This window comes from Mesoplodon densirostris, chromosome 2 (assembly GCF_025265405.1).
Source record: "Mesoplodon densirostris isolate mMesDen1 chromosome 2, mMesDen1 primary haplotype, whole genome shotgun sequence".
Classification (NCBI taxonomy): domain Eukaryota; kingdom Metazoa; phylum Chordata; class Mammalia; order Artiodactyla; family Ziphiidae; genus Mesoplodon; species Mesoplodon densirostris.
Genome location: NC_082662.1, coordinates 77,351,523 through 77,363,728, shown reverse-complemented (window position 1 = coordinate 77,363,728; position 12,206 = coordinate 77,351,523). Strand labels below are relative to the sequence as shown.

Below are 12,206 nucleotides of genomic sequence, written 5' to 3'. Positions count from 1 at the left end.
GTTTCCTAATTTTTCTAACTGTTACACTTTTGTGAGGTGGGAATATTGTGTTAAGTGCTTGGTATGATAATGTTGATGTATATTGTACATTTTTTAGCACAACTATAGTGGCATTGCATAATAAACACAAAGTTTTGACATCTAATTTGATCACAAAATAATCCACATTCCACTGTGCCTTAAAAATACAACATTCAAAGCCCACTTTTTTCTTCTTTTCTTGTTTTGATACAACGGATATGCACTGATAATAAAATCTCACAATAAGTCAATATATGTTCCTCTCAAAACACTGTCAAGTTATAATTGCATCACTGTAATTTGCAATGCAACAAGCAGTAGTGGGAAGCAATGAGTGCCTTTTAGTCTCTGCCACAACGACTGGACCCTGTCATTATAGCACGAAGCAGTCACAGACAATATATAAATGAATGAGCATGACTGTTTTCCAATAAAACTTTATTTACAGATTCTGAAACTCTAATTTCATATATTTCCACATCTTGAAATATTATTCTTCTGATTTTTTCAACATGTGAAAATGTAATAACTATTCTTCGCTCACAAGCTCTACAAAAAGAGGGGATGGATTTGGTTTGGCTTGAAAACCATAGTTTACCAACCTTGTTTTAGGATTTGGCTTTGAGGAAATACTGTTTGCTTACTTAACTTTATTCCCAATTAAACTATTTGAAGCAAATTTTCTGGAGTCATGTGTGATTGAAAATAGAATATTCTTTTTTACTGAGATATAATCAATATAACATCATATAAGTTTCAAGTGTACAATGTAGTGATTTGGTATTTGTATATATTGAGAAATAATGACCACAATAAGAAGAAAATTCTTAAGGGTATGTTAATTAGTGTTGTCATGCACACAGGAGTACAACACAAAAAGTTAGAATGGAACAAACATACTTCACATCTAGGCTACTTAGTCAGAAGATACTCACTTTGGAGGATAGTACAAAGGTGGACTTTGTGCTGCCTCAGTATTTTTATTTTAAAAACCCAAGACCATTACATTAACTATAATTAGAGATTTTAGGTGAGCCAAAACATCATTTAAACATTTCGCTTATTTGGGAACGAAGCCCAGGATAACTCCCAAACCTGGGCAGTGTATCAACAGTAGGCTTTCAGAACGCCAACCCCTCCTTCATTTATTGAGCATCTGGATGGATTTTCTAGGAGCTGCACCAGTCTTCATTTCTTATCTGTGTTATTTAGGGTGTCAGAGGCAGCCCAGGAAGAATGGGACTGGCTGGGTCTCCAGGTTCTCAAGGAGCAAAGGGTTCATCAGGCCTTCCAGGAAGCCCAGGAGTTCTAGGCCCGAAGGTAATTTCATGTTTGTTCTGATGGATGAGCAGTGTTGACCATCCTTCCTGGCCCTGAGTTTACTGGCTAGATCACAGGATGGTAAGACTGATAGCTTTTAATAAAATTTGGCTAATCATGAAAACACATTAGGAAAAAACGAAAGTGTGTGGCCTTGACATAGCCATCTCCCGTGATAGCCACAGTGCATGTCATTTGCCAAAACTACTCATAAACCCAGGACTGGTGATGCTTTAAAAAATGTTCTTTGACTCATTTTGGTTCTTCTTCCCTTTCTGTCATCCACCTTCTCCTCCAAAACAGAAAAATCTTATTTCCAGTTGCATACTTTCTCAGTTATACTTCCTGTTCCCCTACTTCTGAACCTAACCAACCAATTAATAAATCTGATAGGAGTACAAATTACTTCTTAAAGTCAAAGTGATAGTAATTGTCTTGCCTTAACATTCATTGCCAGGAGTATTGCCACATGGCAATAGGCTTTCCAAACAAAACCTCTCTTAGAAATATCTCAGTGCAGATTTGACCCAGACAACCAAGAGACTAGTCCCATATCTAATGCTATTTCATAAAAGACTAGGATTAAGACATTGGCACCCTCATCATTATTACCTCTTAATTTGATTTTCAGAGTTCCACTTATAAAGAATTTCTAGGTATTCTGACCCATATGGGTAAACTGAAAATGATGACCCAGCAGCTTACTGTTTATAGTTTGAGCCTTTCTGTTAATGTTTATACCATGAATATCCCTTTCCACTGAAATACAAGATAGCTGAGCAAATGCTAAACCTAGGAAAATAAATAAGAAAGATCCCGACCTTTTATGTGTGAATCTGCAAAAAAAAAAAAAAAGATCCAGTTTGTCAAGTCCCAAAGCTGTATCTTTATCTCAATACAGTGAAGAATAATTTGCTAATCTTAAAGCTTTGGTCAAAGTCTACCAAGCATCATTTTTCATTACCTTATCTATAAACTCCACATGATTCTTAAGTTTATTTTTAGAAATGGTAAAAGCTATTGCAACTCTCATTTCAAAAACAAAATAAAAATTTTTTAAAGGACTTGACTTTTAAAAATAAAATAATGATATAAAGTATGTCTTTAAAGTGAAATTTTAGGGGATAAAGAGGATTGGTATCAAAGGAATCTTGGGAAACAGATAATTGAAATTTCTTAATGATGGAATTAAAAAGATACTCATGGCAAAAACCAGGGTTCACACTTCAAGAGACTCTGCTCTGTTTCTGGTATCAGATAGCTGAATCATCTCTGTATGTAAGAAAAACAGCAAAATAATTTCAATTCAAATAAAATACAAGTTCCATCGCATACAAACGCCTCCACACATCCTACACCCTCATTATTCTCTCTGTAGCCCCACTATCCTCCTCCTCCTTTTTGCAGGCCCCCTCTTCCCTCCTCTTTCCACAGTCATGACCACAATCTCTGGAATTCTGTTTCCCTGCTGCCACACTTCTCGTTCATTGTAATCAAATATTATGTATGTGGAAACTATTGGTGGGGAGAATGATCATGCAGATTTTGACTTCTCCAGTGTCTTGTACACATGCCTGAGGATGGGCTGGTGTTTAGATTTCATTTAAAAGCCAATATGTTTATAGGTTCTAAAGTCAAGATAACCTTTCTTTTTTTTTTGTCCGTAGGGTGAACAAGGGCTACCTGGTCAACCTGGAATTCCAGGTAAAAGAGGTCGCCGAGGAGCACAAGGTGATCAAGGACAATGTGGAGAGCCTGGCATGAAAGGGCAGTCTGTAGGTGACAACTCAGAAATTCACTAAGCACTTATTCTACAGACCAGGCCAACATAGTACAATAATGGTTATCATATCTATTCACATTGCAGGGAGAACATGGTATTCAAGGTTTGACAGGTTTCCAAGGATTCCCAGGCCCCAAAGTATGTTTACATATTTTCTGCTCATCTCTGGCTATGTTGAAATACCAATGTTGAAATACCAATGTTCAACATCTGTTCAAAAAACAGATGTTGAAATACCAATATTAAATCTCTGACTTGAGCTTTTTTTTTTTTAATCTGCAAAATTTCAGTTGGTACAGAGTAATATATTTGAGTTTTGAATATGTTAATTTTGACTTATGTAACTATATATTTTCCTAGCAATTTTATTTAATAATTTGCTTTTGTCTCTTCTCATTCTGTTTTTCCAAACATTTTATTTGAAAAATTTCAAACATAAAGTTGAGAGAATGAGTAAACACCTATATACCTATTACCTAAATTCTACCAAAACATTTTACTCTACTTGCTTGACTCTGTACCTACCCATCTATTTATACCTCCTCCTCTCTCCATCCATTTTTGATGTATTTTGAACTGTAGACCTCAGTACAATTCCTCCAAAATACTTAAGCCTGTACTTCATTAACTATCAAGTTCCATTTTTAAGAGCCAATTCTTAATACGTTGGTACAAGATTATTTCATGTACTAAATGTTCATATTTTGGCTTTTTTTAAATTTTGTTTCTAGGGTCCTGAGGGAGATGCTGGCATTGTTGGAATATCAGGTCCTAAAGGTCCTATTGGACAGAGGGTAAGTATGAAGTCATTCTGCCTTCCCAGATATTGTGATTCTTTGTTGACTACAGGAATTAGGGTTAAGAACTCTAAAATAAATATACTCCAAATTAATAACTTTAAAAAATGACTCTTAAAACAGAAACTCATTAGAGCACATGCAGACATTCTCAACCTTTTTCAGTTCGTTTGTTAGTTTGAGAAAAAGACCCCACAGACCACCTGTACTGCCCAGTTCTTACTTTAAAAAAAAAGAATTAATGTAACTACTAGATAATATATTTATTAACTCATACCAGTTAATAAATATATTATAAAAAACATAAAGCAGTTTCATGTTATAAGCATTAATATAACCAGGGACTAGAGACCGCCCCCATGTACCACCTGGAGGAGGCTTGTCTATGACCAGAGCTCCTCAGACCACACTTTGAAAAATGTTTCCCAATAGCTGTGTTTCCTCTGCTCAGGGGTGGGTATCCCCAGAGAGTAACGAGGAACTCCTTAAAGAGTTGGAAAGATCTGGGCTCTGAAGAACTCCAGTTAGCTGTTTAGTGCCTGCAATTGCAAACTGTAGAGAACGTAAATAGGATAGATAAGTCACCAGCAGTAACTGGTTATTGTTTTTGTTTGTTTGCTTTTTTGTTTTTATTAACCACACTCTCCTAACTGATGAGATGATCTATAAAACTAAAGAGAAAAAAGGTTAAAAATAAAAGCCAAGCACTGGTTTGACTGTGGTAGTAGCACCTCTATGGCTAACAGCAGCTGCTAAGGCAAGGGTGGAGAGAGCTGAGAGAGAGGAAGGAGAGCAGTTCAGATAGAGGAGAACTGAGTCTTGAAGAAGAATTTTAAAACTGAAAACCACTATCTTGTGCAAATATTAAATGAAAAGTCAAATTTTTAAAATCCTACGCCGCTTCCCTAACTCTTACTATAAATTATTTCCTATAATACAAAGAGCAGTGTTGTCATGGGAAATGTTTATTTAAAGAACCCTCTCAACATTTCTCCAGGTGCAAATGTAATAGTTATTTTTATGATTTCTGAAGAACCATGGAAAGCTTGTGCTTTTAGGTAAAGTCCAATTCTTTATCATCCACAGGTGGGTTATGTATGGATAGGCTTCTCTGTAATAAATATTGGTTTTAAGTTCTTACATACATTAAGTTCCCCATTAATTAAATTCATTCATTCTGATTTTATTAAGTTCTCAATTAATTAAATCCTTTCTTTATATTGTGAAAGAGAAGTTGGCTGCCTGCCTAGCCTCTGTCCTAAGCAAAGTCATATGAGGTGCTGTGTCTCTATAAGCCAGGATCTGAGCCTATACTGCTTTGCAGCTCCAGAAATTTTATCAGCTCTCCAATAGTAAGGTTATGGTAACTAGCTCACAAATACTAATTTATAAGTGCAGATATTCCTATTAAGTCATTGTAGAGACAAGTGGAAAGTCTTGCTAGGTTAATATTTAGCAAAAAACTATTATGTACCAGGCACTGGTGTTCAGTTTATGTCCCTATATCATTTACTCCTCATAAAAATCCTGTGAGAGATGCTATTATCCCCATTTTGCTGGTAGGGAAACTAAATCTCTGAAAGGTAATTTGCTAAAAGCCATATGTGGCTAGTATGTAGAGGAGCTGGAATTTGAATTCACATCTGATTGACTGAATAATATGTACAAATCATTATTTCAGAGAGTTAGACCTTGGTCAAATTTATTAGACTGACACTTTCTTGGTTTTTTTTTTCCTAGTAATAAGCCAATCTAGAGGATATATTTGATTAGGTTAAGAAATTAAGCCTCTTGATTGTGGACCTTTGTGATTTGGGAACCATATTTTAAAATTATCACTTAAAGTAGATCTTCATATTTAAAAGTGCTTTCATTAGATTTACTTTTTAGAGTATCAGGTAATTTTTCTCATTCTAAGCCAACTTAATCTTAAAGCTATTTGTCAATAGACTGAATGGCATTATAATTATCTCCACTGAGTATTTTCTGTATCTTGGCAGGAGTTGGACAAAGAGAAAGCCTGTTAGATAGCCACATTTATATATGCCACGTTAAGTGGAGCTAGAAACACTGAAATTTGAAGCTAGTGGTAGCAGGGGTGGAGGTTGAGGGAAAATAACTAAAACATGTATTTTGTATTCATTAAGAAATGATAGGCTCCATTTTTAGTTTGGGAGGAGTTGACCAGATCCAGCTTATTCAAGGTTATCTTCATAATCAAATAGCAGCTTACACTTTCAAAATTGTTTTTCACATTTAATTCTCACAATGGCCCTGTGAAGTAGGCATTCTTATTTTACTGATGAAGAAACCAGAAGTTTAATTGGTCACAAATGATGCCCTCTGGTTCTTTCCATAATTTCTGTCAATTCCATGCCGCATGTCACTCAAACATCTGCTTATTCAACATCTGTAAATAACTTTATTCAAAATTTTGTCCATGACTCTACGTAGTCTTTGTTACATAAAGTAATTGCATTTGTTATGCAATGACACATATATAAAATGGCACCATTGAAGCTATCATCACATAAAAATTATAATGCTGATTTATCAGTTTGCTAGAAATTATAGAGATTAATTCTCCTAATGGGAAACCATAATAATATGCAGAATTGTGTCAAATCAAAATTACTATGATTTCTGCCAATACCATAAGATTTTGTAATAAAAACTGGAATTATGTGGACATGGACTATTTTGCCATTGTGCAAGAAATTTTCTAGAATTTTCCTGAATTATACTGGCATTGAGACTGACTGTTTTTTTTTTTTTTTTAACCCCAACAGGGAAACACTGGCCCCCTTGGCAGAGAAGGTATAATAGGCCCAACAGGTAGAACTGTAAGTTTGTCACAATACAGGTCTTTTTTTTTTTTCCTTTTTTATATATATATATATTTTTTTACTTAATCCTATTCTAGAGTAATTCACAAGGGATCACCCTGGGTATTTGAGAAGCAAGGATAAAAACAGATGTACATTTTTCATCTGGAAGTTTATTCTTGAGAACTTAGAAATCTAATGTAATGAAAAGGTGTACATAGTGAGGTAGGCATTTAAAACTGGGGTTGAGCAAGGAAAGTAGAACTGGGTGGCGGAGGAGAGGTTGAGCATTATAAGCATAGGGGTGATCACTAAAGCAATAGAAAGAATCTGTTTTCTGAAGGAGGGAGCATAAGAAAAGGTACGCAGCCAGCCAAGATTTGAGTCTTTGGAAGTGCCCATGATAAAGGGATGAAATAGTTGGTGGGAAGAGCAGGAAAACCAGAAAAGTACAAGTTTAAGCTCAGTTTCGAGAAAGGAGTAGCTAACCGTGATCTTTAAGAGAATAAATTGCAGTGGAAGATGGAGTACAGCTTTCAGTGAGGAAAGAAGTAAATAAAAATATTTAATAATAACTTTTCTCAAATTCTTAAACTTCTGGAATAGGTATGATTATTTGCTTTCAAGACATAAGGAAACAGATGACATTTATAGAAGTTCACCTAGTTATTTAAGACAATACAGGTAGTGAATCGTACAGATATTTCCTACTTCAAGAGCAGTGCTCTTTCCACTCCATTCAAGCTATGTCTGGAGAGGAAACTGAGAGAGTTAACATATGCCAGGGCCTTAGGGAATCTTGCTATGAAATAAAACAGAAATAAGACAGTGAGGTGGTCACAGGAGGGTTTTACAATACTAACAGTAGTATAAACATACAAGAGGAAAATTGAGGCTTGGAAAGGAAACATTCATTCTCTGCAGGGAATCAGTATTTTCAATCATTTGAAAGTGTTGTATCTATAGACACAGAGTTTTAAAATATAAAATAGAATGTTTCAAATATTAAGTATCACTGTTCTCATTGATAAATTTAGAGAAGAATTCACCACCAAAGTTTCTGGCTTTTTAATTTAAAAAAATGAAATGTGTAACTCAATATTTCTCTAGATTTGCAGCATTTACCACTCAGAGCTATGTAGTCTAAGTGGGAGGTTATAAGTGGCAGAAATCTCATATTTCAGTGGGTGGTTGGTTCTTCAGCAAGCTAAGGAACATATACTGTTCTGATTATGGAATGATTGTTCTCCTCTGTCAAAAATGTGAAATATTAATTGGTCAAGGAAAATATGATAAAGAAATGGCTCAATTAAAATATCTTACTGTGTTTTGTTTATAGATAATTCTTAAAGGCCCTTATAATGCTCAGCATGCACATCAAATTTTTTTCCATCTATTTTTTCTATTCTAAGAAGAAACTTCTAAGGAAAGCTCACTATGAAAGAATAAGAATTTGAGAATGGCCAAAACACACTGTGGAAAAAAAATTGTGGCGGGGGATGGAGGACTTGCTTTTCCAAAAAGGAAAACATTATTTCAGAGACTTTGTAAATGAAACTATGTGTTAGTACAAAGAATAGATCATTATAACAGGCTAGAGCCCAGAATTAGATCTCAGACTAAATAGGAATTTAATTACAATGAAAATGGTATATCAGTTAGGATGATTTGGACTGCAAGTAATAGGAACCCTGAATCAAACTGGCATTAACAATAAGGAAACTTCTATCTCATTATGGGAATCCCAGAGTTAGGAAGGGCTTCAGATTTGGTTAATTTGGCGACTTAATCTTGTTATCCAAGACTATTTCCATACCTCTGCTCTGCCATCCTGAATGCTATCTTTATAATTAGGCTTAGGGCAAATGACTACAATTTCTCAGGAATCACATCTAGATATAATTATCCAAAGTGAAAAAGTGAACTGTATCCCTTATCTTGGGAAAAATATAACTTTTTCTAGAAGTCTCCCATTACAATTTTTTTTCCTCACGTCTATTAATCAGCCACACACCCATTCCTATAACAGTGATAGGGAAGGGAGACAAAATTCCTTTTAGTCTTACTACTGCTGTAAGAAATTGTAACCCTATTTCACCCAATTTTTTAAAAATCTCAGATGAACTTTTAAAGACTTTGTTAAAAAAAAAAGAAAGAAAAGAGAGAAAAAAAGGAAAGAAAAGAAGCAATTAAAAATCTTAGAAAAATCATCTAGGAAACTGAAGTATAGCTTAAGGGTTGGGGAGACCTTTTATATAAGATAGGAAATCTGAAAACTATAAAAGAACAGAAGACATATTTGAATACTTGAAAAATTTTAATTTTTATGGCAAAAGATTCCATAAGTAAAACTAATTGAGAAAAAGTAATTGCAAAGCATACACCATATAATGGGTAATATAAAGAGCTTTACAAATTGGTATGAAAAAGAAAATTTAGTAGAGAATTGAAGAATAAATCCAAATGGTCAGTAATTATTTGAAAAAATATTCTCCTAACTTTTAGTCAGAGAAATGCAAATTAAGGTAATAATGAGATATTATATCTAACCTCTCAGAAAGGGCTGTAGGAAGAAAGGTATTTTTGTTTATCACTAACAGAAATGTGAATTACAGCCTTTATGGAAAGGTATTTGTTAAAATATATGTACATACACCCTATGACCAAGCAGTTCCACTTTGAGGAATTTGTCCCATAGAAATAAAAGTACCCAATACACTAGGGAAATTTTACAAAGCTTTTTTTCACAGCACTGTTTGTAATGGCAAAAAAAAAGTATGAAATCATATGAATGCTCATCTGTAGAGGAATGGTTGAGTAAACTCTGATCTATCCACTTTGTGGAATATTAATGCAACTATTAAAAATAATTTGTATCTAGTTTGGCTGACTTGCAATTGTTTCATGATGTATTATTAAGTGTGAAAAATATGATGCATAGAAGAGTATATGATATCAACATTATAAAACATGACCAATCACCCCATACACATTTAAATACATTTGTCAATATCTGATTAGAAAAAAAGTATGAAGCAATATGTACCACATTGTTAATACTGGATTGGAGGTGGGGGAGGGCATAAAAAAAAGTTCTGTAAAGATATCTTAAAAATCAGCTTTTTAAAGTTGATATTGTAGTTTGAAATGAATTAAGGACAAGATAGGAAACACAAAAGAAGTAATATAAATACTGAATAATAATGAAACAGTATTTTTAGCCTGCAAGATTAACAAAAAGTGATAGTACATCATAGCATGTATCAGAAGAAACATGCACTCCCATATATTGCAAGTGTGAATGCAATTTCAAACAAACTTTCTGGAAGACAATTTTTATCAAAATTTTTTAAGAGTACAAGGATAGTGCTTCCCTGGTGGCGCAGTGGTTGAGAGTCCGCCTGCCGATGCAGGGGGCGCGGGTTCGTGCCCCAGTCCGGGAGGATCCCACATGCCATGGAGCGGCTGGGCCCGTGAGCCATGGCCGCTGGGCCTGCGCGTCCGGAGCCTGTGCTCTGCAACGGGAGAGCCCACGGCGGTGAGAAGCCCGCGTACCAACAAAAAAAAAAAAAAAAAAAAAAAAAAAGAGTACAAGGATATTTATCACAGTGTTGTTTATCATGACAAAAATTAGAAAAAAAAATTTAATAGGCAACTCATTTAAAATATCATAGTTTTAAAAATACTGGTAAGCATTATAGTTATGTGGGAATTGTAGATTGATATAGAAAAGCATTAATATTTTGAAGATGCAAATTCAGGTTACAGAAAAGATGAGTAGTATTATCTCATTTTTTAATAAAAAATACATACACAATTTCCACAAGGAACATGAAAATATTAACAGGAATAACAGTAGTGACATCCAACAACAGCAGAGTTCACATTGTCTTCAAGTGCACATGGAACATTCAATGAAATAAACCATATTTTAGATCATAAAACAAATTTTACTAAACTTAAAATAACAGAAGTCATATAAGGTATATTCTCTGGCCATAACAGAATTAAACTAAGAATAAACTAGAAAGATAATAGGAAAATCTCCAAACACTTGAAAATTAAACCTCACACTTCTAAATAATTCAAGGACCAGAGTGTCTCAAAGAAAGTTAGAAAATATTTTGAACTGACTGAAAATGTATACACAATATATCAAAATTTATGGGATATAGCTCAGAAGGAGGAATTTAAAAAAAGAAGATAAAAGAGAAGGAGGAAACCACCCTGGAAGCAGGGTTTTTCAAAGGCTGAGAGAAACAAATATTAGAAGAATTTAACTTTCTTTTCTTTCTAAATTATTTTGCCTTTGATTGTCAGATCAGCTGTTTTGACTTAATTGAATGAATAAGTAGCATAACCCTAACTCACTTTAAGGTGGAACTAGGCATAGCAAAACAGACATGGTGAGTCAGTAGATTGTATTTGTTTTGCTTTGCTTACCTTAGGAAAATCAGAATTTATATAACTTTAACTAAACAAGTCTTGCTAGATAGGAAAAAAACCAACAGAAATTATCATGTTTCTGTATACAGCCTCAACTACATTTGATAAATAACTATCAACAACACTAAACTAACATTTTATTTTTCTTTCAGGGACCCAGAGGGGAAAAAGGCTTTAGAGGTGAAACTGTAAGTTTAACTAAATGTGTGGTAATAGTATCACTGGTCACTAGGTTATAAGCTCTATGAAAGCAAGGACCTTTTTTGATTTTTTCATTATTATGTCCCTGATACTTGTGGAATGAAAATAAAATTACAGTTTTCAGGAAGAAAACTAACCTATATATAGAACTAACCTATATGGAATATTGCAGTGAAACCTGATAAGCCCTCAACATGTTTAAGAATCTGCCAGACACATTCTTTCCAAATCACTGTGTGAAATTGAATATTTGCCTTCTCAGGCATCAGGAGAGGAGGTGTGAGCCTTCTTCACCAGTGCCAGAACAAGAGGACTGTCAAGTCACTTTAGATATATACCACTAGATCCAGTCAGCACCCAAGAGGACTGCAAAGCAGAAGCAAATCTTTAGTTGTGTATTTCAGCCAACTGGAAACAATAGTGAGAGGATGGGCAAAAGGTACACAGCATTTTCAGGACTAAATGGCTTACACTGGCACTATTTCCTATTTTTCTTGGACGTCAATTCTTCCAAGTTAAAGAAGATATTTTGTAAAGGGGCCACTTTCCCAGCAGAACTTATTAAAGCAGCAGTCATAAACAGAGGGCATGCACGGAGTGAAATGAGGGGTATTGAAACCAAGTATAGAAGGCATATAGGAATAAACTTGAAGATAGCAGTAAAGTCTTGCTTAAAAGGTAATGATATTATATACTGACAGCTGAGATCTTTGCTTTTCACCATAGGGTAAGCTTGGGGCTCACAGTAAGTAAATTATAGTTATATTAGTTTGCTGAGGAAGGAAATTTACGTGATTTCAGATAGCCTAAGAA

At 34.5% G+C, this 12,206-nt stretch overlaps 1 protein-coding gene and 1 long non-coding RNA gene across 7 annotated transcripts in view; one reads left to right on the top strand and one right to left on the bottom strand.

Moving 5' to 3' along the window:
* The window catches only part of LOC132484017 (uncharacterized), a 132,136-nt gene that overhangs the window by 42,649 nt on the left and 77,281 nt on the right, over positions 1-12,206 (bottom strand). The window lies entirely within an intron of this gene.
* COL24A1 (collagen type XXIV alpha 1 chain) overlaps positions 1-12,206 on the top strand; it is a 404,516-nt gene that overhangs the window by 363,288 nt on the left and 29,022 nt on the right. For 2 of the 4 annotated variants that reach the window (XM_060090037.1, XM_060090035.1), the window contains 6 exons: positions 1,234-1,341; positions 3,009-3,116; positions 3,209-3,262; positions 3,856-3,918; positions 6,711-6,764; positions 11,345-11,380. In XM_060090037.1, the coding sequence (XP_059946020.1) occupies positions 1,234-1,341; positions 3,009-3,116; positions 3,209-3,262; positions 3,856-3,918; positions 6,711-6,764; positions 11,345-11,380 (423 nt within the window). Of the gene's footprint in view, positions 1-1,233; positions 1,342-3,008; positions 3,117-3,208; positions 3,263-3,855; positions 3,919-6,710; positions 6,765-11,344; positions 11,381-11,655; positions 11,731-12,206 lie in introns of those variants that run through there. The other 2 variants (XM_060090039.1, XM_060090036.1) reach the window with 2 other exon arrangements.